General features: G+C 38.5%; 1 protein-coding gene across 1 annotated transcript; it reads right to left on the minus strand.

The window, feature by feature from the left end:
* Positions 1-1800: 1800 nt before the first annotated feature.
* Positions 1801-24028, minus strand: TMED7 (transmembrane p24 trafficking protein 7). Its single transcript, XM_059061896.2, has 3 exons — positions 23407-24028; positions 18358-18603; positions 1801-8477 (listed from the first exon to the last, which is right to left on the minus strand). Exons 1-3 carry the CDS (start codon positions 23599-23601, stop codon positions 8241-8243), a joined length of 678 nt encoding a protein of 225 aa, XP_058917879.1. The 5' UTR covers positions 23602-24028; the 3' UTR covers positions 1801-8240.
* Positions 24029-24484: the final 456 nt, after the last annotated feature.

Here is a 24484-nt window from a genome sequence, read left to right on the forward strand (position 1 = left end):
TCAAATTTGAATAATGAAATCAGAAAATTCTTTGAAATTGATGACTAAAACAGATATCAAGACTTGTAGAATGGAGTTTGTGGTAGGCGGAATTCTAAGATGGTCCCTGAAATCCCTCCCTATCTCCATATCCATATCCATATCTTTGTGTGGGCAGAGCCTATAACTTGCTTCTTACCAAAAGAATATGGCAAAGGTGAAAAGATTTTGAAGATGCAGTTAAGGTCCTTATTCAGTTGACTCTAAATTCATCAAAAGGGAGATTATTTAAGGGTGAGGGCCTCTGATCTCATCAGGTGAATCCTGTCAGGCCTCCCCTGAAAGAAGAGACTCAAAGCAACATATTTCCTCCTGCTAGTCTTGAAGAAACAGTCGTGATGTGAAATGCTTATGGAAAGGAGAAGCCTCCAGTGGCTGAGGGCCTCAGTTCTACAGCTGCAAGGAGCTGAATTCTGTCAACAACCTAATGAGTTTGGAAGAGGACCCCCAAGCTCCAGATAAGAAGGCAGTTCAGGTGACTACTTGACTGTAGCCTTGTGAGACCCTGAGCATAGGACTTAGCTAAGCTGTGCCAAGACTCTTGACCTATAGATACTGTGACATTATAAAAGTATGCTGTTTAAAACTGGTAGGATTATGGTAATTAGTTATATAGCACAGAAAATTAACATGGAGCTAAAGTACAATAAGAGGTAAATCTATAGTTTTAGATATGCATTAGACTGGAAAGTTAAAAATCTGAACTAAATATCCACTACAAGAATATAGAAAAATAATGACCAACTCAACCTAGAGAAAAAGAAAATCATAAAAACCTGAAATCAATGAAACAGACAACAAATATACAACAAGAAAAACAACTGAAGTAGTGGTTCTTGTATATACACAATGGAATATTACTCTGCCATAAAAAAGAATGAAATCTTGCCATTTGCAACAACTGGGTGGACCTAGAGGGCATTATGCTAAGTGAAGTCAGACAGAGAAAGACAAATACTATATGATTTATTTCACTTATATGTGGAATCTAAAAAACAAAAAAATGAACAACCATAACAAAACAGAAAGTCATAGATAGAGAACAAATATGTTGTTGCCAGAGGGGAGAGGGGTGAGTGAAATAGGTGAGGGGAATTAAGAGGTACAAACTCCCATACAAGATAAATGAGTCACAGGGATGAAATGGATAGCATGGGGAATATAGTCAATAATAACATAACATCTTTGTATGGTGACAGACGGTAGCTAGACTTATCATAGTGACCATTTTGTAATGTATAGAAATACTGCATCACTATGTTCCAGGAATTGGCATAGTGCTGTAGGTCAATTATATTTGACCTAGAGAAAGCCCACGCACAGCAACGAAGACCCAACACAGCCAAAAATAAATAAATAAATAAATTTTTAAAAAGATTAATTTAACAAAAATATACAGAATACTTCTATGAAGAAAATTACAAAACTTTATCAAAAGATTTAAGGAAGACCACAGCAATGGAAATATAGGTTCATTCAATGGAAAATGCACTATTATAAAGAGGAAATTGTTCACACACTAAATACAATTCCAATCAAAATCCTAACAGATTTATTTTGTTCTGTTGAAACTTGTGCTAACTCTAAACTTTGTATAAAAATACAAAGGACAGATGACAGCCAAAATCTTGAACAAGGTATAAACACTTCTTTTACCAATATTAAGAATTTTAAAAGCTTTAGTAATTAAGATAATATGTTACTGGTGTATGAACAAACTGATCAATGGAATAAAACAGAGAGCCCAGAAACAGACTCAGGTAAATGTGGGCATTTAATAGGTGAAAAACTTGGCATGGCAAATCAACAGAGAAAGATGAGTTTTTAAGGGCGGGGGGGTGGAAACCTGGACACCTACCTTATCACATATACAAAACTAAATTCAAGTAGAAGACAAAATCATACATATTTTAGAACATAGTACAGGAGAAGATATTCATGACCTCAGGATAGAGAAGTATTTCTTTAACAATACATAAAACACCAACAATATGGGAAAAGACTGATATTTCACTAGGAGCAGAAAGATAAACACAAACTGTGAGAAGATATTTGAAATAGTTATAACCAAAGGATTAATCTCCTGAATATATAAAGGAATCCTTTTAACCAAAGCATCCAATTATTTTTTAAATGGGCAAAAAATGTGAACAAGGACTTCACAAAAGAGGAAATCCAAGTGGTAGATAAATCTGAGGAAAAAAAAATTAACCTCATAGAAAAGCAAAGTAAGCAGCAATGAGGTATAATAGCATTTTCTTTAAAAATATACACATATATCTACAAAAATAACTGAAACACATCAAAATGCATAATGGAATTACGGGTGGATTTTATTCTGTGAACCGTTATTTCTCAAATTCTTAAGTGTTGCTTTTACGACATTACAAACTCAGGAGATTTTCTGAAGTTTTAAGTTTTAAAGCCTGACAACACGAATTTGGAACTTCCATTGTTACTGGTGAAAACACTGATTGATACAATTGCTTTAGATGTCACCTAGTAAAGATGAAGATATACGTAACTCTTATCAGCAAACAATTCCGCTCCTAGATGTACTTTCAAGGGATGATACATATGTGCAACAGAACATAATATATAAAAATGTTCATAGTGGCTTTGTTTATAACAGCAAAAAACCTGGAACAATCCAAATGCCACCATAGTAGAAAAGACACATAACTTTGGTATATTTATATGATGGACTACTATGCAGTAATGAAAACTACAGCCATATGCATCAACATGGATGACAGCAAAACAAAGTCACAAAAGAATACATGTACTGCCTAATTCATTAAATAGAATATTCCATTAAACTTTATTTATTCAGGTTTACTTTTGCCTGATTTTTTTGGACATTTTTCAGGAACGTAAACATCAGTACTATTCAAAGGATGGTCCAATGACCATACTGAACTGTCAGTGGCAGATGAAGAGAGAAGTACATAAAGTGAGAGTAAACATGCATACAAAGTAAGCATTTGGAAAGGCTGATAGCAATTTGATATTATCAAAACATTCAAGCACATGATTTTGTATTTACAAAATTATGAGTTTGTGATTACTTGGAAATATTTTTTAAAGTAGTTTGAGAAGAACTAGTATACATAACTGGTAAAAAGAAAAAGAAAAATTATTTTCATTACAAGCAGAACATTGGTTATCTCTAGGGAAGAAATTCAGGGATGTGATCAGGAAAGGATACATAGAGCCATTTATGGTGCTGACAATATTGCATTTCTTAACCTGAGCATTGGTTATTATGAGTATGTGCTTTATAATTTTATTTCTCTTTAAACTGTACATGTTTAATACTCTTCTGTATTATCACAAATTTCACAATTTTTAAAAGTTTACAAATTTGTTATAAACAATACCAATTCTTTAAAAATATATATTTATCTATGGAAAAACAAATGCATCAAAGCAGATGGTGGATTATTGGCAGATTTTACTCTTCGAACCATTATTTCTCAAATTCTTGCGTTGTCGTCTTCTCTTTGTAAGGTAGTAGCAGTCGCTAGTAATTACCAGCACTAAAAACAGATTATGCCAGGCCTAATAATATATGTTGATTTCAGCAAGGAATGTAATCATCCTAATGATGCTATCTTATGGATAAAATGGAGAAATGAAGACTGAAAAATAGCATATTTGGTGGTTTAGGGATAACATCCCTGTATTTTCCTCCAGAATTTGGAAACAACTGAGATGAAGTTATTCAGGAGATCAAACATCACCTTTACTAGTAATGAAGTTAAAGAACATGTTTTCTGATCTGTACTGAGGAGTCCACACCTCTGAATTAGAGATTAATTCACTCAATTGCTGGCCTAGCTAGACAACTATGCACCACTCCCCACACCTGGAGAGGACAAAGTGAAATTCCTTGGGGAACAAGTCTTTTGATCTAAATATTTTCTTCCTCCTCTAGCATCCTATAAAAGTCTTAGAACCTTCAAGTCCATTCTGCTTCGTGACTTGCTTAACATTAGTTTCTTACACAGCTATCCTGTCTCCCCCGACAATTATGTTCCTGGAGGTCAGATTATCTTACTCATTTCTGAAACTTCTAGCACAGTATTATGTACATGATAGACTTTCATATTTGTTACATACTATTTAAGAGCCCATATGAGTTGAGGCTACAGTAAGAACTTTAAGAACTAAAGAAAGATCAAGTGATTAAATTGGACCAATGACAAAAATATAGCTATTATTTATTAAGGGCTTGTATATGATAGGCACTGACCCTAAGTGTTTTATGAACATCTCATTATATTCTCATTATAGTAGATATTACCTTAGTAATAAATAAAGAAACAGAAAGGCTGAGTTCAAATCATTTGTGTGAGGTCACTCGACCATGATCTGAACTTGACTATGACTCCAAAGCCAAAGCACTGAACAGCTATTTTTTTAATTTAAAAAATTTATTTATTTATTTATTTTTGTCTGTTAGGTCTTCATTGCAGTGCGCGGGCTTCTCATTGTGGTGTCTCGTTGCGGAGCACGGGCTCTAGGCGCCTGAGCTCAGGTGCTGTGGCTCACGGGCTTAGTTGCTCTGAGGCATGTGGGAGGCGGATTCTTAACCACTGAGCCACCAGGAAGCCCCTGAACTGCTACTGAGGTATACTGAAATCAGGATTGCTAAGCCTTTGGAGATCTATCCTTAAGTGGTGTTTGTAGGTAATTACTGCATAGTGGTTAAGAAATGGGGGTCTAGAGCCAGACTGCCATGGTTCATATTCCAGCTTTTGGTAATTACCAACTGTGATCTAGTAAGGTTTCTTAACCTCTCAAGGCCTCCCTTTCCTCATCTGTAAAATGGGAATAATATCCTTACTTCATAGGATTACTGCAAAGATGAAATGTGTCAATACAAGCAGAAGACTTATCACAGCAGCTGGCACAAGGAAAGCATTGAAAAAATGTTAACCCATTGGGCTGGCCAAAAATTTCATTTGGTTAATGAATACGTTGTTCAATTTAGTTCCTGGTGAAAATGAAAAATGTCTTTTTACTTAAAACCAAACGAACTTTCTGGCCAGCCCAACATATTATTGTTATTTCTCTGCTACTTTTGTACTTGTGCCTAGGAACCAGAACGTCCCCCGTAACATTATAAAGGGGGAACAAAGTTGAGAAAACTTGGCATTATACAACCAAAGGTTAATTTACCTAAAAACTGAGAGCTATTTAGGGAATTGAAGGCTTAACTTCCTTTCACCGAAACTTTCAGTAAGGAAAGGAAGAGGTTAAAAGTGAGGTGTTTACAGGTTGTATTTCTCTTCTTTAACTTTCTTTCTTGGTCACTCCCTGAGATGTTCCAATGAAATATCAAATAAATTATCACTCTCTTGCTACAAAACTGTACTCCAAGCTGCAAGCTGATAAGGAGCTTCAAAAAGATTTAAATCTTGACAGAAATAAGTGAAGTCAGTTTGTTGAAAGATTTTTTTATTCTACAAGAATTGATTGGTGCAATCCTGCAGAACCAACATTTTTAATTTAGAGAAATTTTTCTTTTCAAAAGTAAATGAAAACCCCTTTGAATAATTTATATATCAATTTGTTTAATTATTGAAAACAATAGTCATAGGGTCTGCTTTGTCCTATTTAACCATAAATGTTATACATTTACAAACTGAAGCAAAAATGGATAGTACAGAGATTTAAATGAAATCTTTCAAAGAATAAAATTGCTTTTCAGTCCACTGTGTTTTCAAAGTTGATTATCATCAAGCCAGGATGAGAGCTGTGAACCCCAAACCATTTGTTTCTTTAATAAAAAATGAATATTTAGATCATTAGCAAAGTAATATCTTAAAATGTATCTTCACACAGTTGGAATTTTAGTATAAACTTGTATATCAAGTCCCTTTCCATTATTTATTCTACTTTAAAAATATATACAGCTAATGATGTTTAAATATGTATTCTGAGCCATATGTCCAAAGGTAAATATTTGGGAAATTCAAACTGTTGCAACAAGTTATGAAAGGATTAAATTAAAAAGATGAGCTACAAATTATATAGGGGAAGGAAGAAAAAAGTTCTTACTTAATATTCATGTCTAGGTAGATATGTATTTTCTAATTTTTGTATACATACCTAGTTGAGTATAGGCAAGCCATCAAACTTTAACCAGTTACAAACAGACTAGACTAAGTCAGTACTATTTTCTACAACAGGTTAACAGTGGTGATTTTAAAAATTTTAATATATCTCAATAGTTTCACCCCAAGTTATCTGTGGTAATAGTCTTTAAATGAAGTTTTGATAGGCACAGATTAAATAACTGCATCATCTATGCCAAACTCGGCACACTGATGATACACAGCTCTGCTGAATTATGGTGTAACTATCTGAATACAACAGAGCAGACAGGCAACCAGAAAAGGACATTTAACATACTCCCATGTTTATCACTTTAACATTAGTGTTTAAAATTTGCAAATCTAGAGGAACACTTAGAAAGCTACAGGACAACTCCAATACAAGAACCCCAATAGATAAATCTGCAGAATCTTAAACTTCAGTTCTTAATCCACTGGTATATATTGTTAAAGGAGTAGCTATTTGGTCTTCAAAAATTTTAGAATTAGAAGTCTGAAAATATGTTCATCCCTTGCTACACTGTAGCACTTGAAATTAGCAAGCAGGACAACCTGAATTCATTTTGCTCTTACATGCAGCAGTGTATATGCATCTTAAGACAGCTTAGAATTAAGAGTTAACTTCTAGTCAGTAGTGGTAAGTGACTAGAACTGCTATCCAATCAGTATTCTGTGGTACCACATATCAAAGTCCTAACAATATGACAGTCACGTTCAGCACTCATCACTTTTAGGTGGGGGATAGAAGCATGGCAAAAAGCAGTTGCAATTTTTTTTTTAACAGCATAAAAGCTTTAAACACAATTTTGCATCATCTTGTATTCTAGTCTAGAATACTTGGAATCTTATTTCAATCAGCTCAATCTATGCAAGCTATAAAACACAAACACAGTCTAAACCCTATAGTCTACAGAAAATGAACTAATACTCGTTAAATGCAGTACTATCAATGAAGATTATCAAATAAGAAACACACACGGCATTCTAAATTTTTAAATTTTAGGGCTGCTAACCAGAGATTGTACAAATTACATGTACAAGACAAAAAAACAAAGAAAAGAAAGAAAAAAACCAAAGTAACTAACTTCTCAGTGCATCACACCCACTAGGATAAAATGTATGGCACTTTTATACTATATTACAACTCTCAATTTAAGCTGGGAGTGACTCAGACATTAAAGCCACATAAGAGCAAGAACTAGCCAATTCAAATGTTTAAAATGAAACAGATCACCTTTTTTCTTTGTAAAAGCACTGAAAATGTAATATGTGCAGGTAACTCACTAAAAGTCTTCTCATTTCATTTGCCCCCCATTGTAGTGTCTTAAATTATTCTGTAATTATTCTACCTGCTACAACAGTCTGACTTTTAAGGCCTGTGTAAACTCTATTATGTTATTGAAACATACTATTTTCTGTGTGGTAAAAATGTCTTTATGAAAAAAATAACATATCTGGTTACAGATCACAGAATAAACCCAAACAATAAAAACATTTTCCAAACTACTGAGAAATAAATTAAACATGATGTATCAATTTAAAATTATATCAATTATTAACTAACATTTCTATGGTAGATTTTTTTCCTCATAAAATTAAACAGTGCAGAATAGGGCTTGGGCTACAGCTAATCACATATGGTTTTCTTAAAAACAAAACTTTATTTCCTATAAACAACTGAAAGGTAATTCTCTTCCTCCACAACACATGTAGACATTAAATTGAAGGTTTTAAAAATCTCCACTACTTACAAGTATTTTTAAATGGCTAAAAGGAACCAAAATACCAAATCAAAATACTTTAGTGTGCGAAGAGCAGATAGAAACAACCAAGAAAAGAGTAGATCATTGTGTTGAATATTTATGAATAGCCCAAAATAAGTCCCAAAGTTTTTCTACCTTTACAAATAAAAAAAGGTGTCCTTTCCACAGCTTGGGGATATGCATCGTACATCCCTCCACAACAAGTGTATGAGTAAGATTCTAAAAATGTTGCCAATATTAAGTTCTTCGGTACCTAAAATTAATTAGAAGACAGCAATATTACAGCGGCAATGGTGGATCAATTCTCAAAACGTAGTTACGATCCAACACGAGTTGTCGTGGTTCTTTTATCTGAGAAAAAGCTTTTCAGAAGAAATACCTGCCCTATGCTAACCACCAGAAGAATGAGGGCTTCTCCTACTGACCAATAGGCCACTCTTGTATTTAGATCCTCAGCTCGGCTTCGGCCTTGAGCCTCTCTCAAACGGAAATGAGTCTGATAGTCAATGACAGATTTCAGAGCTTCGTGAATTGAAACACAGGCAGATTCCATCTAAAGAGAAAGATTTTCAGTTAGTATGTTGTAATACTTTCTGTACAATCCATCTAGCATATTCATCTTTGCTTTTAATTTGATCTCAATTCCTCATCTGACTAACATTCTACTAAACTGGCACTCATTCATTCACTCATTCGTGTCAATGGTCCTGGCAAAGCAACGCTTCTATGCATTCTCACATAGGATGACTGGTAAGGCTAGAGATCCCATGAAGCAGCTGCTTGCCCCAAACTGGAACGTCCCAACTGTGGCATCTGTTAAGGTGGCAGATGGAACATGAAGCTAACAGTAGGAGAAATACTAAGCAGTTAAGGTTGGGAGCAACCGAATTTCAAGGCCAGGTTTGTTAAAGAGGAAGAATTAGGAGGAAGGGAATGGCAGGTCAGTAAATTTGACCAATTATATGAATCAAAGTCCAAATATATACAAAAACAAATGAAATATGGCATAAAAAGTATATTGTTAGTCAAAGTTATTTCAACTATCTTAAAAGCAGTTGAAACTGAAGAGTGATAGGTCAGAGTAGGAATTTTTTTTTTTCACGTTTACCACTTTGCTAAATAAGTCGTTTTCCTCGTTCCAGTCAACAAAACTAATAAATATGTTCTCAATAGGACATAAGTTTCATTTTCACTGTGTAATGAGTTTGTAGGCCTTTCATCTGATGACACCATAGCTTTTTCTAAATTACACTATCTGCTTTGAGATAGGTTGAGTAATTTTTTTTGTTGTATACCAGTTTAATGTTTTTCTACCGCTGAAAACTTAATTCTGATGATGAAATATATGCTTTATTATACTTATTTTACATCACAAACCATGTATTAGTTTGTTTTTCAATTTTTGTTTGTTGTAATTTTAATAATAGAGATTAGAAAATAATTTAAACACTTAATAAAGTTCTACCAGAGTAAGTATGAAAGGAATAGTTATAAAAATATTTCACTAAAAGTTCCTTTAAAAAGTATGAGCGATGAAGACTGGCGCCCCTCACTGCCACTCGCGCTGGGCCTGCAGCAGCTCTTCTGTCCTGTGCTACGGACTCCGCAGAAGAAACAGTGTTTTCTTTGCTGCTTTAACAGTGGAATTAGATGTTAAGTATGTTGACATCGGTGCCCAGTATCCTGGTGAGGTAAGGAACAAAAGATCTTGGAATGAGGAGATCTACAAGATGGCAGAGGAGTAAGATGCGGAGATCACCTTCCTCCCCACAAATAAGTCAGAAATACGTCTACATGTGGAACAACTCCTACAGAACACCTACTGAATGCCTGCAGAAGACCTCAGACTTCCCAAAAGACAAGAAACTCCCCACCTACCTGGGTATGGCGAAAGAAAAAAGAAAAAACAGAAACAAAAGAATAGGGATGGGACCTGCACCTCTGGGAGGGAGCTGTGAAGGAGGAAAAGTTTCCACACACTAGAAGCCCCTTCACTGGTGGGGACAGCGCAGAGGGAAGCTTCAGAGCCATGGAGGAGAGCGCAGCAACAGGGGTGCAAAGGCCAAAGCGGAGAGATTCCCACACAGAGGATAGGTGCTGACCAGCACTCACCAGCCTGAGAGGCTTGTCTGCTCACCCACTGGGGTGGGTGGGGGCTGGGAGCTGAGGCTCAGGCTTCGGAGGTCGGATCCCAGGGAGAGGACTGGGGTTGGCTGTGTGGACACAGCCTGAAGGGGGCTAGTGCACCACAGCTAGCCGGGAGGGAGTCCGGCAAAAGGTCTGGACCTGCCAGAGAGGCAAGAGACCATTGTTTTGGGGTGTGTGAGGAGAGGGGATTCAGAGTGCCGCCTAAACGAGCTTCAGAGACGGGCGTGAGCCGTGGCTATCAGCTTGGACCCCAGAGATGGGCATGAGACGCTAAGGGTGCTGCTGCAGCCACCAAGAAGCCTGTGTGCAAGCACAGGTCACTCTCCACACCTCCCCTCTTGGGAGGCTATGCAGCCCGCCACTGCCAGGGTCCCGTGATCCAGGGACAACTTCCCCGGGAGAACACACAGCCTGCCTCAGGCAGCTGCAATGTTACACTGGCCTCTACCACTGCAGGCTTGCCCAGCAAACCAATTATGACGACCATACCCCTCCCTCTCCCCAGCCTGAGTGAGCAAGACAGCCCTAATCAGCTGCTGCTTTAACGCCGACCTGTCTGGGCGGAAATAGACACTGGAGGGCAACCTACACACAGAGGCGGGGCCAAAACCAAAGCTGAACCCCAGGAGCTGTGCAAACAAAGAAGAGAAAGAGAAATTTCTCCGTGCAGCCTCAGGAGCAGCAGATTAAATCGCCACAATCAACTTGATGTACACTGCATCTGTGGAATACTTGAATAGACAATGAATGTTCTCAAAATTGAGGTGGTGGACTTTGGGAGCAACTGTAGACTTGGGGTTTGCTTTCTGTGTCTGATTTGTTTTTGGTTTTATCTTTATCATAGTTTTAGTGCTGGTTATCATTGCTGGATCTGTTTATTGGCTTGGTTGCTCTCTTCCTTTTATTTATTGTTATTAATTTTTTAAATTAAATTTATTTTTATTCATTTTTTTCTTTTTGTGAGGGTGTATGTATATGCTTCTTTGTGTGACTTTGTCTATTTAGGTTTGCTTTTATTATTTGGTTTGAGGTTCTACCTGTTAGGTTTTTCTCTCTTCCTTTTCTCCCGAGCTGTGTGGCTGCCAGGGTCTTGGTGCTCTGGCCAGGTGTCAGGCCTGAGCCTCTGAGGTGGTAGAGCCAATTCCAGGACACTGGGCCACTAGAGACCTCCTAGCCCCACGTAATACCAATCAGCGAGAGCTCTCCCAGAGATGTCCATCTCAACACTAAGACCCAGCTCCACCCAACGGCCAGCAAGCTCCAGTGCTGTATACCCCATGCCAAACAACTAGCAAGACAGGAACACAAACCCACCCATTAGCAGAGAAGCTGACTAAAGTCATACTAAGTTCACAGACACGCCAAAACATACCACTGGACACAGCCCTGCCCACCAAAAGATCCAGCCCCACCCGCCAGAGCACATGCACCACTCCCCTCCTCCACCAGGGAGTCTACCCAAGCCACTGAACCAATCTCACCCACTGTGGGCAGACACCAAAAATAACGGGAACTATGGACCTGCAGCCTGTGAAAAGGAGACCCCAAACACACTAAGTTAAATAAAATGAGAAGACAGAGAAACACACAGCAGATAAAGGAGCAAGGTAAAAACCCACCAGACCATACAAATGAAGAGGAAATAGGCAGTCTATCTGAAAAAGAATTCAGAGTAATGATAGTAAAGATGATCCAAAATCTTGGCAATAGAATGGAGAAAATATAAGAAACGTTTAATGAGGACCTAGAAGAACTAAAGAGCAAGCAAACAATGCTGAAGAACACAATAAATGAAATTTAAAATATTCTAGAAGGAATCAATAGCAGAATAACTGAGGCAGAAGGAACGGATAAGTGACCTGGAAGATAAAATAGTGGAAGTAATGGCCACAGAGCAGAATAAAGAAAAAAGAATGAAAAGAATTGAGGACAGTCTCAGAGACCTCTGGGATAACATTAAGCACACCAACATTCGAATTACAGGGGTCCCAGAAGAAGAAGAGAAAAAGAAAGAGTCTGAGAAAATATTTGAAGCAATTACAGTCGAAAACTTCCCTAACATTGGAAAGGAAATAGTCAAACAAGTCCAGGAAGCACAGAGAGTCCCGTACAGGATAAATCCAAGGAGAAACACGCCAAGACATATATTAATCCAACTAACGAAAATTAAATACAAAGAAAAATTATTAAAAGCAGCAAGGGAAAAGCAACAAGTAACATACAAGGGACTCCCCATAAATTAACAGCTGATCTTTCAGCACAAACTCTGCAAGCCAGAAGGGAGTGGCAGGACATATTTAAAGTGATGAAAGGGAAAAACCTACAACCAAGATTACACTACCCAGCAAGGATCTAATTCAGATTCGACAGAGAAATTAAAACCTTTACAGACAAGCAAAAGTTAAGAGAATTCAGCACCACCAAACCAGCTTTACAACAAATGCTAAAGGAAGTTCTCTAGGCAGGCAACACAAGAGAAGGAAAAGACCTACAAAAACAAACCCAAAACAATCAAGAAAATGACAATAGGAACATACATATCGATAATTACCTTAAATGTAAATGCATTAAATGCCCCAACCAAAAGACACAGACTGGCTGAATGGACACAAAAACAAAAGCCGTATATATGCTGTCTACAAGAGACCCACTTCAGACCTAGGGACACATACAGACTGAAAGTGAGGGGATGGAAAAAGATATTCCAAACAAATGGAAATCAAAAGAAAGGTGGACTAGCAATTCTCACATCAGACAAAATAGACTTTAAAATAAAGACTATTACAAGAGACAAAGAAGGACACTACGTAACGATCAAGGGATCAATCCAAGAAGAAGATATAACAACTGTATAAACATTTATGCACCCAACATAAGAGCACCTCAATACATAAAGCAAATGCTAACAGCCATAAAAGGGAAAATTGACAGTAACTACAAATCGACAGTAACTACAAATTATTGTAACTACTAAAATAATAGTAGGGGACTTTACACCCTACTTTCACCAATGGACAGATCATCCAAAATGAAAATAAACAAGGAAACACAGCTTTAAATGAAACATTAGACTACATGGACATAACTGACATTTATAGGACATTCCATCCAAAATGACAGAATATACTTTCTTCTAAGTGTTCATGGAACATTCTCCAGGAGAGATATCATCTTGGGTCACAAATCAGGACTTGGTAAATTTAAGAAAATTGAAATCATATCAAATATCTTTTCCGACCACAACGCTATGAGACTACATATCAATTACAGGACAAAAACTGTAAAAAGTACAAACACATGGAGGTTAAACAATACACTACTAAATAACCAAGAGATCACTGAAGAAATCAAAGAGGTAATCAAAAAATACCTAGAAACAAATGACAATGAAAACACAATGACCCAAAACCTATGGGATGCAGCAAAAGCAGTTCTAAGAGGGAAGTTTATAGCAATACAATCCTACCTCAAGAAACAAGAAACAACTCAAATAAACAACCTAACCTTACACCTAAGGCAGTTAGAGAAAGAAGAACAAAAAACCCCCGGAGTTAGCAGAAGAAATCATAAAGATCAGAAATAAATGAAAAAGAAATGAAGGAAACAATAGCAAAGATCAATAATAGTAAAAGCTGGTTCTCTGAGAAGATAAACAAAATTGATAAACCATTAGCCAGACTCATCAAGAAAAAAAGGGAGAAGGCTCAAATCAACAGAATGAGAAATGAAAAAAGGAGAAGTAACAACTGACTGCAGAAACACAAAGGATTGTGAGAGACTACAACTATATGCCAATAAAATGGATAACCTGGAAGAAATGGACAAATTCTTAGAAAAATACAACCTTCCAAGACTGAACCAGGAAGAAATAGAAAATATCAACAGACCAATCACAAGCACTGAAATTTAAACTGTGATTAAAAATCTTCCAACAAACAAAAGTCCAGGACCAAATGGCTTCACATGTGAATTCTATCAAACATTTAGAGAAGAGCTAACACCTGTCCTTCTAAAACTCTTCCAAAATATAGCAGAGGTAGAAATACTCCCAAACTCATTCTACGAGGCCACCATCACCCCGATACAAAAACCAGACAAAGATGTCACACAAAAAAGAAAACTACAGACCAATATCACTGACGAACATAGATGCAAAAATCCTCAACAAAATAGTAGCAAACAGAATCCAACAGCACATTAAAAGGATCATACAAAATGATCAAGTGGAATTTATCCCAGAAACACAAGGATTCTTCAGTATACACAAATCAATCAATGTGATACACCATATTAACAAATTGAAGAATAAAAACCATATGATAATCTCAATAGATGCACAAAAATGTTTCAACAAAATTCAACACCCATTTATGATACAAACTCTCCAGAAAGTGGGCACAGAGGGAACCTACCTCAACATAATAAAGGCCATATATGACAAACCCACAGCCAACATCGTTCTCAATGTTAAAAAACTGAAACCATTTCCTCTAAGATCAGGAACAAGACAAGGTTGCCCAATCTCACCACCATTATTCAATATAGTTTTGGAAGTTTTAGCCACAGCAATCAGAGAAGAAAAAGAAATAAAAGGAATCTAAATCAGAAAAGAAGTGAAACTGTCACTGTTTGCAGATGACATGATACTATACACAGAGAATCCTAAAGATGCTACCACAAAACTACTAGAACTAATCAATGAATCTGGTAAAGTAGCAAGATACAAAATTAATGCACAGAAATTTCTTGCATTCTTATACACTAGTGACGAAAAATCTGAAAGAGAAATTAAGGAAACACTCACATTTACCATTGCAACAAAAAGAATAAAATACCTAGGAATAAACCTACCTAAGGAGACAAAAGAGCTGTATGCAGAAAACTATAAGACACTGATGAAAGAAATTAAAGGCGATACAAACAGGTGGAAAGGTATACCATGTTCTTGGATTGGAAGAATCCATACTGTGAAAATGACCATATTACCTAAAGCAATCTACAGATTCAATGTAATCCCTATCAAAGTACCAATGGTATTTTTCATAGAACTAGAACAAAAAATTTCACAATTTGTATGGAAACACAAAAGACCTCAGACAGCCAAAGCAATCTTGAAAAAGAAAATTGGAGCTGGAGGAATCAGGCTCACTGACTTCAAACTATACTATAAAGCTACAGTAATCAAGACAGTATGGTACTGGCACAAAAACAGAAATACAGATCAAAGGAACAGGATAGAAAGCCCAGAGATAAACCCATGCACATATGGTTACCCTGTCTTTGATAAAGGAGGCAAGGATATACAATGGAGAAAAGACCTCCTGTTCAATAAGTGGTGCGGGGAAAACCGGACAGCTCCATGTAAACGAATGAAATTAGAACACTTCCTAAGACCAAACACAAAAATAAACTCAAAATGGATTAAAGGGCTAAACGTAAGGCCAGACAGTATAAAACGCTTAGAGGAAAACATAGGCAGAACACTCTATGACATAAATCACAGCAACATCCTTTTTGACCCACCATCTAGAGAAATGGAAATAAAACCAAAGATAAACAAATGGGACCTAATGAAACTTAAAAGCTTTTGCACAGCAAAGGAAACCATAAACAAGATGAAAACACAACCCTCAGAATGGGAGAAAATATTTGCCAACAAAGCAACTGACAAAGAATTAATCTCCAAAATACACAAGCAGCTCATGCAGCTCGATATCAAAAAACAAACAACCCAATCCAAAAATGGGCAGAAGACCTAAACAGACATTTCTCCAAAGAAGATATACAGATGGCCAACAAACACGTGAAAGGATGCTCAACATCACTAATCATTAGAGAAATGCAAATCAACTACAATGAGGTATCACCTCACACTGGTCAGAATGGGCATCATCAAAAAATCTACAGGGCTTCCGTGGTGGCGCAGTGGTTGAGAGTCCACCTGCTGATGCAGGGGACACGGGTTCGTGCCCCAGTCCGGGAAGATCCCACATGCCACGGAGCGGCTGGGCCCATGAGCCGTGGCCGCTGGACCTACGCGTCTGGAGCCTGTGCTCCACAATGGGAGAGGCCACAACAGTGAGAGGCCCGCATACCGCAAAAAAAAAAAAAAAAAAAAAAAAAATCTACAGACAATAAATGCTGGAGAGGGTGTGGAGAAAAGGGAAACCCTCTTACACTGCTGGTGGGAATGTAAACTGATAGAGCCACTATGCAGAACAGTATGGAGGTTCCTTATAAAGCTAAAAATAGAACTACCATATGACCCAGCAATCCCACTACTGGGCATATACCCTGGGAAAACCATAACTCAAAAAGACACACATGTACTCCAATGTTCACTGCAGCGCTATTTACAACAGCCAGGTCATGGAGACAACCTAAATGTCCAATGACAAGATGAATGGATAAAGAAGATGTGGTACATATATATAATGGAATATTACTCAGCCATAAAAAGGAACGAAATCGGACGATCTGTAGATATGGATGGCCCTGGAGTCTGTCATACAGAGTGAAGTCAGTCAGAAAGAGAAAAATAAATATTGTATATTCATCGATATATTCCATGCATATATGTGGAATCTAGAAAAATGGGACAGATGAACCTATTTCTAGGGCAGGAATAGAGATGCAGACGTAGAGAACAGAGATGTGGACACGGCTGGGGGGGTTAGCAGGGGATGAACTGGGAGATTAGGTTTGACATAAATACATTACCATGTGTAAAACAGATAGCTAGTGGGAATCTATGGTAGAGCACAGGGAGCTCAACTTGCTGCTCTGTGATGACCTAGAAGGGATGAGGGGTATGGGAGGGAGGTTCAAGAGGAGGGGATATATATATATATATATATATATATATATATATATATATATACACATACACATACGTACAGCTGATTCACTTCATTATACAGCAGAAATTAACACAACAATTTTAAAAAAGAACAGAATAAAATGTGATACAAATAAAGGAGGTTAACTGGTCCTAAAAGTATTTTATCTATCTATCTATCTTGGCTACACCAGGTCTCAGTTGTGGCACGTGTGATCCTTGTTGCGACACGTGGGATCTTTTTTAGTTGCGGTATGTGGACTTCTTAGTTATGACATGGCATGCGGGCTTCTAAGTTGAGGCATGAGGGCTCCTCAGTTGCGGCATGCAAACTCTTAGTTGTGGCATGCATGCAGGATCTAGTTTCCTGACCAGGGGTTGAACCCAGGCCCTCTGCATTGGGAGCATAGAGTCTTACCCACTGGACCACCAGGGAAGTCCCTGCTTAGGTTTTGAAAGCAAACTATCTTATTTTACAAATTAAGATTTATGAAGGTTAAGTTATAAACAATGGCCCCAAAGAAAAATCTTTTTACAAAGTGCTGTTCACACATGATGCTAAAATAAAGAGAACATTTCTAAAAAGAAGAACATTTGAACACATCTTATTAATGCTTACAATAGGTTTATGAATTAAGGCTCTTACACATTCTTAAAAATTGCCTCTATCACTACATGATTTTGGCCAAGAGACTACCTAGAACCTGGAAACAATGAAATCCAATTTAAGTTTTCAACAAGAAGGTGATAAATAATTCCTTTGAATACCAAACTATCTTTTACACATACTCTAAGCTCAAAATGTATCTGAACTAGAAATAAAACAGCCCTTCTCATCACCTGAGCAGTATTTGTTCACTGACTCTAAATTTCTTTTGCTATCTTTCCCTCATTAAGCTATTCTTCAAAATAAAATCCAATTTAGCTACCTTAACTGTTTTTGTTAGATGACTTACTATTAATCTTTACTACTTTACCTTCACTTACAGCAAAAGTTAATGTAACAGCAGTTTGAGTAACACTCAATACTGGTATAAAAGTATATATATATTAATTAAGGCATCATTTTTGCTCCCAGTTATACCAACCTGCTAAGTTATGGTAGCAACATTCCTCCATGAATTATAGAAAATGCTTCATAATGCTGGAGTACTGTTTAGACTTTTAAGCTTCCTTTACTATTGATGTTTCTACCTAAGTGATCCCCCTATGTTAATGTCTATTTTCTTTTCATAAAATCCTTAAACACTGGTCTTCACTAAAGAAGTCTGAAGTTCTCTGTGAAATGCCTAATCTACTGTAAGAGTTAAGATACTTTTTAACTCTTACAGGTTAAGATTGTGTTAAAGTCACAAAATTCTGTGTTCCATCAATGAGTTAATGGATATTAAACTATGCTTTTTTTCCCTTTAAACATATCAGTGTTGTGTTACGGACTTTTTATTACCTGGGTAAGAGCACTGACTCGGTTCTCACTAGGAAACAAAGGTGGGTCTTCTCCAACTTGAAAATCAAAATACACGGTTTTATGTGTGAAAGTAGAAAATTCATTGCTGAAGCAAAATTTGTATGTCCCATTTTTGGAGGCTGTGAAGGTAAAACTATCATATTGTTTCTTCATCTCTTTGTATAACACATTACCATCAGGATCTTCTAATCGACAATCTACATCATAGTGACCACCAGTAATCACCTACAAAAGAGAAAAAAACAAACAAAAAATGAAGAGATCACTGCAACTAACAAGTTTGAGAAATCAACCAGGTTTCCTGTTAAAATGGCTATAAGGTTTTTTACCATTCACAGGCAATTTTTCATTTCTTGATGTCTACCAGTGGATGGAACTTGGGAGGCAGATTTCAGTTCAACTAAAGCTTTACAGAAACTGAACAAATGTCCTCATGACAGGAGAGAGGGAACTAACCAACAAGCCAGACAACTGTTCTAGTTACTATAGGCCTCTTACATCACTTAATTCTCCCAACAACCCTACAACACAGTATTTTTCCCTCAATTTGACAAACTGAGAAACTGAATTAAAATACGTAACCTACCCAAGATTTTTCACCTAGTAAGAGGCTGAATGCCAAATTCATACTCTTGACCCTTAAGCTTACTGCCATGTAATATTTTCCTTCCCCAATTTTTTTCATCTAGTTTCCTATTAGCATCATCCAAGCACTCTCAGTAGTACAGTGAGGCACTTAAGTAGGTCAGTCCTTAGCCTAACACCCCATGCATACTTCTTTTATAGAACTTAAACTCATTTTACTGCCAAATTACAAACAGACTGTGTTTCTTAAGTGTTTTTTATAGGTCAGTTACATGGAATTTGATACATACTCTGTTTTGAATTACATTTTGAACAGAATATACTTGTGGCCGGTTCCAAGAGTATATCATTATTTACAAACTTGTTTCCAAAAGAAACATAAATGATTAAACTACACTGTTTTAACCCCTGTGATTAAAGCAAAACCAAAACAGAACAACACAAAAGCAGATAAATGTTTTGTTCATCTGCACAGTCTGTGTTTAAGTGAAAGCATATGAAAGGAAAGCCAGGGGTAGGTGAAAAGCTTCTGAAGAGGATTTGGGAGCTATTGTCAAAGGCTTATGCTTAATCAGTTACAATCTGAGCCATCTGAGTTATGTAAATGAAGAGAAGAGGCAGACATTTTTCCTGAGATTACTTGGCAAGCATAAGAGAGGAAGAAGGAAAAGGATTAAAGAGGAGAAAAAACTCCTTATATGAGAAAACACTGACTGGGAAAAAGAGGGAGAGGAGACAGGAGAAGAAACATAGGGTGCCTGTATCCACCTGAGGTAATGAGGAAGAGACATTGGGTTTGGGGGTTTCCAACCACCATGAGATATTTTCAAGCTTGAACCCTCTGGGTTAGCATAATATTGACATTCTACATTTGTGTAACACAGAGATCAAACTTTGGACTTCAGAGAAGACTGATTATTTATATGACCTTTTGTCACTAAAGAAATACGATAAATAACTGAACTATGTTAAAAGATCATTTTGATAATTAAATGAAATATAACTAGGCACTTAGGAAACTGTAAAATACGCAAATAGTAACATACAGATATAACGTCTGACATAAAAACAGTGTCTTATCAATTGGGCATTTACCCCTCCCCACCAAAAGTCAACAACCTTTCTTCTAGGTGAAATAATGACTTCATTTTATATACCCAATTATTCATACTTAACCATAGTACTTTGAATAATCAAAACATACATACAAACAAAATAAAGAACCAGAACTGATTATCATGCCACTTTTCTTCTATCAAACTTTAAAACAAATAATCTTACTTCAGTTAAAAATAGCCCTTAAAACCTATCTGGTCACGTAAGAAAGAAACTGGGGGTCATCTCAAATTATGTGTCTACCTGTCCAGTTAGTCACAGAAACCTCTCGATATTATTGCCTCTCTCAAATTCACCCCATCTCTTCCATTCCCAATCCACAATCCAGACGGGACTATTGGCTCAACTTCCTAAAAGGTCTTCCCATAATCCAATCTCTCCTCCCTCTAATCCAGGGTTTCTTAACCTCAGTTATTAGATTATCTGGGGCTGGGTAAGTCTCTTTCAGGGGGCTGTGTTGCCCTGCGCACTATAGCATATTTAGCAGCACCTCCAGTCTCTAACCACTAGATGACAGTAACACCTCCCTCCCCACATGTCTCAAAACCTTTTGATAATTCCTGTGGCCTACAGAAAAATCCAAACCTGTTAACAACAGCATACCACACCCCTGTACCTCCTCAAGGAAGTCTCCGCACCTTCTACACCCTTTCTCACTCTATGTTCCAAAAGTACCAGAATGCCAGAAATTCTCTGAACAAGTCTCTGCTCTACATCTGCACTAATAGTGACAAATTACACGGGGTTTGTTTGCTGAAGAAGAATCACAGGACTCAAAATGACTATGCTTATAAATCTACAGTTTATGAGAGGGAAAGAATACAATATAAAACATCACAGCCAAAAGCTGTCTTACAGCAAGAGGACAGAAGAGATCGGGTATGGGCTCCTTTGTTCTCCCTCTGTGAGGGATGTGGCCAGAAATATACCCTCTCAGATCAGGAACCACCCAAGTGTGCAAGGAACACCTTGGAATCAGTGAGCCCAAAGTAGAGTCTTGACTGGTTTTTTAAATATTTTCCTTTTCACATAAGCATATTTCTGCCGTGTAACTACTCTCAGTAGCAGACTCTCTGGGGGTCTCACTGAGACCAGGTACAAATCATCAATCTCACTGTCATCAATGAACAATGCTGACAAACTGGCACAAACCTCTCCCCTAAAGCCCTCAGACCCACAGTTACAAAGCAACACTATGATTCAGTATTTTCAGTGCCGACTCAGGTTAATTTTCAGGCTTGCTGGAATTAAGTCTCACAAACATAACATATCTGCTGAGGAAGACCCTCCCCCCTCTGCCACCCTGTAACTTCTGTTTATCCCTCTAGACTCAGCTCATACATCAGACCCTCAGCTAAATAACCCCTGATGATCCTCCGTCTTCAGCCAGCACTATACCTAGTTTGTACTTTCATTATTGCATTTAATATTACACGACTATGCGTCTATGTAAGGTCCCAGAGGTCAAGTTCAGCCTTGTCTGGGAGGCAGTAAAATAAAGTGGTTAAGAGCTTAACCTGGGAGGGAGGGAGACGCAAGAGGGAAGAGATATGGGGATATATGTATCCCCATATTGTAAAGCAATTATACTCCAATAAAGATGTTAAAAAAAAAAACTTAACCTGGAACTGAATACTGATTCTGCTACCTGTTATATTTTGTAACCCTAGGTCTCAACTTAACGAAGCCTCAGTTTCTTCATCAGTAAAAAAATAATAAAAACTCTCTAATAAACCCATCTCATATCGAGTTGTCCTGAGAATTAAGTAATACACCTGAAATGCTTGCTATACTGTCTGCCCCATAATAAACGCTAATTTTTTAGCCTGCAAGAGTAGTACTCTCACCAACAAGCACAGCATCTGCACGTAGAAGTCAAGAAATGTTTGCTAAATTCAAATAAAATTTTCACTGACACTTTATATTACAATTCTTGCTATCGTCTTTTCTGCCCCCTGGTCCTAACCCATGAAGTTAAGCAAGCTTAAGAGTAATCCTTGGCCTCCCTCCTTCACTCACTGTAGCCAAATCTTCACCAAGTTCTGTTGCTTTTACCTACAAAGTATCTCCCATCCTTTCCCTTTTCTCCTTCCCCAGTGCTACCACACTAGTCTCAGCCTGGACCACTACAATAGCCTCCTAATCAGTCTTCTACATCTACTTGGCAACACTCCATAATACCTTCTCTACCTGCACAAGTTAATATCCGTACAGCTACCAAGAATACTTAGAACTTGTCACTGCACTGCTTACAACCCTATGATGGCTTCTCATACTCTTAGGAAAAACTAAAATCCTAAAACTAAAACTAAAAACCCGGCCAGCTGGGTATTACATGGTCTGGCCCCTGCTGACCTCCCTTCTTCTGGCTCCTTATTCCCAGCTATAGTGGACCTCTCTGTGTTCTTCAAATTCCCAGTCAGTGAGCTTGCAAAGGCCATTCCCTCTTCGCTCTCACCAAAGCATTTACAACTCATCTTTTACAGTTCAGCATCAAATCACTTCCTAAAGGAAGCCTTCACAGATTCCAATGACCAGACTGTATATCACCTATTCTCTGCTCTTAAAGCACAGTTCTGATGAATGAACAGGTACTAATTAAGAAAAGAACCGTAGGATGGGTAGGGAATCAAGAATGATGGCAGCGACCCTATCTATTTTGTTCACTTCTCTATCACCAGCACCTAGTACTCAACAGCTGTTCAAACATGTTAAGTCTACCAACAAAAAAAGAAATAGTAAAGACTGTTCTAACCAATTTAAGAAACTACGTTCTGTTAAATAGGCACTTTTATATAATCCCCCAAATGAAAAGAGGCCTCTCATTTATCACAGCCAATTCCTTCTACAAACCCTTTGGCAGCAGATGGTCATCTGGTCTGGAATAGAGCTCTTCCAACGACATGGACCACATTGACCAATAATCCTAATATCGATGGAAAAACTGAAAAGCAATGGAGTTAGATACCGGCAGCACTTGAAATCTGATTAAAGTGGAGGTGCGGATTAGACAGTGGCGGACTGACGTTGGGCACTATGGAGCAGGAATACTTTTTTTTTTTTAAAGGAAACTCTTAAAGAAGAAAGTTCAAAATGAAGGACATTAGAGAAAAGACGGAAAAAAATCACAGCCACAGGAAGCATTTCTGGAATTTATATACCTTAACATCTGGTCTTAAATGTCTAATGCGCAAGGCTTCGGACAGGAAAGCCAAATGGCCTGCATCAGCTACCTAGATGTGATTCGTGAATCAGCCAAAGAATGAGAAAACAGCCTCGACCCTGGAACCGCGAGCTGGGGCCCGCGACCGCCTGAGCGCGTAGTACCTGGAACTCGAGAGTGCACTTGGTGCCCTGCGTGATGTCCTCGTAGAAACACTGCTTGGCATTGTCGGGCAGCTCGAACGTGATCTCAGAGGCGCCGCAGGGCCCCGGCACCAGCAACAGCAGCAGCGCGAGCAGCCTACAGCCCCAACGGCCCGCGGCGGCAGCCCAGCGCTGCGCGGACCCCAGCCGGGGCATCCCGAAGCGGCGGCAGCGGCCTCAACCGAGCTGCGGGGAGACGCGGGGTCAGGTCTGCACGGTCTCACGGCGCGCGGCAGGCCTCACCCCAAACGGCACCGCGAAGACGCACCGCTGAGTTGCTTCGAGCCCCGAGAGATTCGAGATGCGCAGCGAGTCGCTGGTCACGGGGTACGGGTGCGGAGGGACCAGGGCCTAGACGCCAGAACGAGCTGTGGAGCGGAGATAAAGACGGCAGAAAACGAGCGGAAAAGACTTGAGATAGCCGGAAGCGGGAACAAGAGACTGGGGAAAGAGGCGGGGCCTGAGGCACCTGCTCCAGCGACCCGGATGTGCTCTCCCCCGGCCGCGGGGGGAGACGTTGGAGTGTGTACGTGGAAGCTCGCAAGGCGTCACCTAGGCCTCGACGGCGCCTGGGCCGAGAGGCGTGGCCAGCATGGGGAACGTGGAGGGGCGGGGCCAGGAGAAGGGGTGTGGCCTGTGGTAGGAGCTGCCAGCCCGTGTTTCTGCGAGAGCTAAACGCTGGGGTAGCTCAGAGGGAGTGATGAAGAGCCAATATTGCTCTACCGGTGGTAGAGCGCTTTGCAATTTGCAGAGAATTTTCTTGTAAATAATAAGTTTGGGGGGAAGCAGCTTTGCTAGGAGCACGAATTCTGTGACCACCAGACTGCAGGACTTATAATCCCTACTCTGCTGGTTACTGGCTGTGTGACCTTAGACCAGCTGCTTAACCTCTCTGCTTCAATCTTTGAATCTGAAAAATGAGAAAAGTAATAATACCTAACCCAGAGGGTTACTACAAGGCTTCACTATTTGAAAAAAGCCCTAGAAGAGTGGTTGTCATACAGGAAGCATCATACAGTAAGCTGTACGTAGGAGCCAG

The sequence above is a fragment of the Kogia breviceps genome, chromosome 4 (genome assembly GCF_026419965.1).
Source record: "Kogia breviceps isolate mKogBre1 chromosome 4, mKogBre1 haplotype 1, whole genome shotgun sequence".
NCBI lineage: Eukaryota > Metazoa > Chordata > Mammalia > Artiodactyla > Physeteridae > Kogia > Kogia breviceps.

Excerpts from the sequence above, each read along its gene's own strand:
- TMED7 (XM_059061896.2), bottom strand. The coding sequence starts at position 23,601 with ATGCCCCGGCTGGGGTCCGCGCAGCGCTGGGCTGCCGCCGCGGGCCGT. Across the intron at positions 18,604-23,406 it reads AGTGCACTCTCGAGTTCCAG|GTGATTACTGGTGGTCACTA; the intron begins GTACTACGCGCT and ends TCTCTTTTGTAG. Across the intron at positions 8,478-18,357 it reads GAGTCAGTGCTCTTACCCAG|ATGGAATCTGCCTGTGTTTC; the intron begins GTAATAAAAAGT and ends CTTTCTCTTTAG.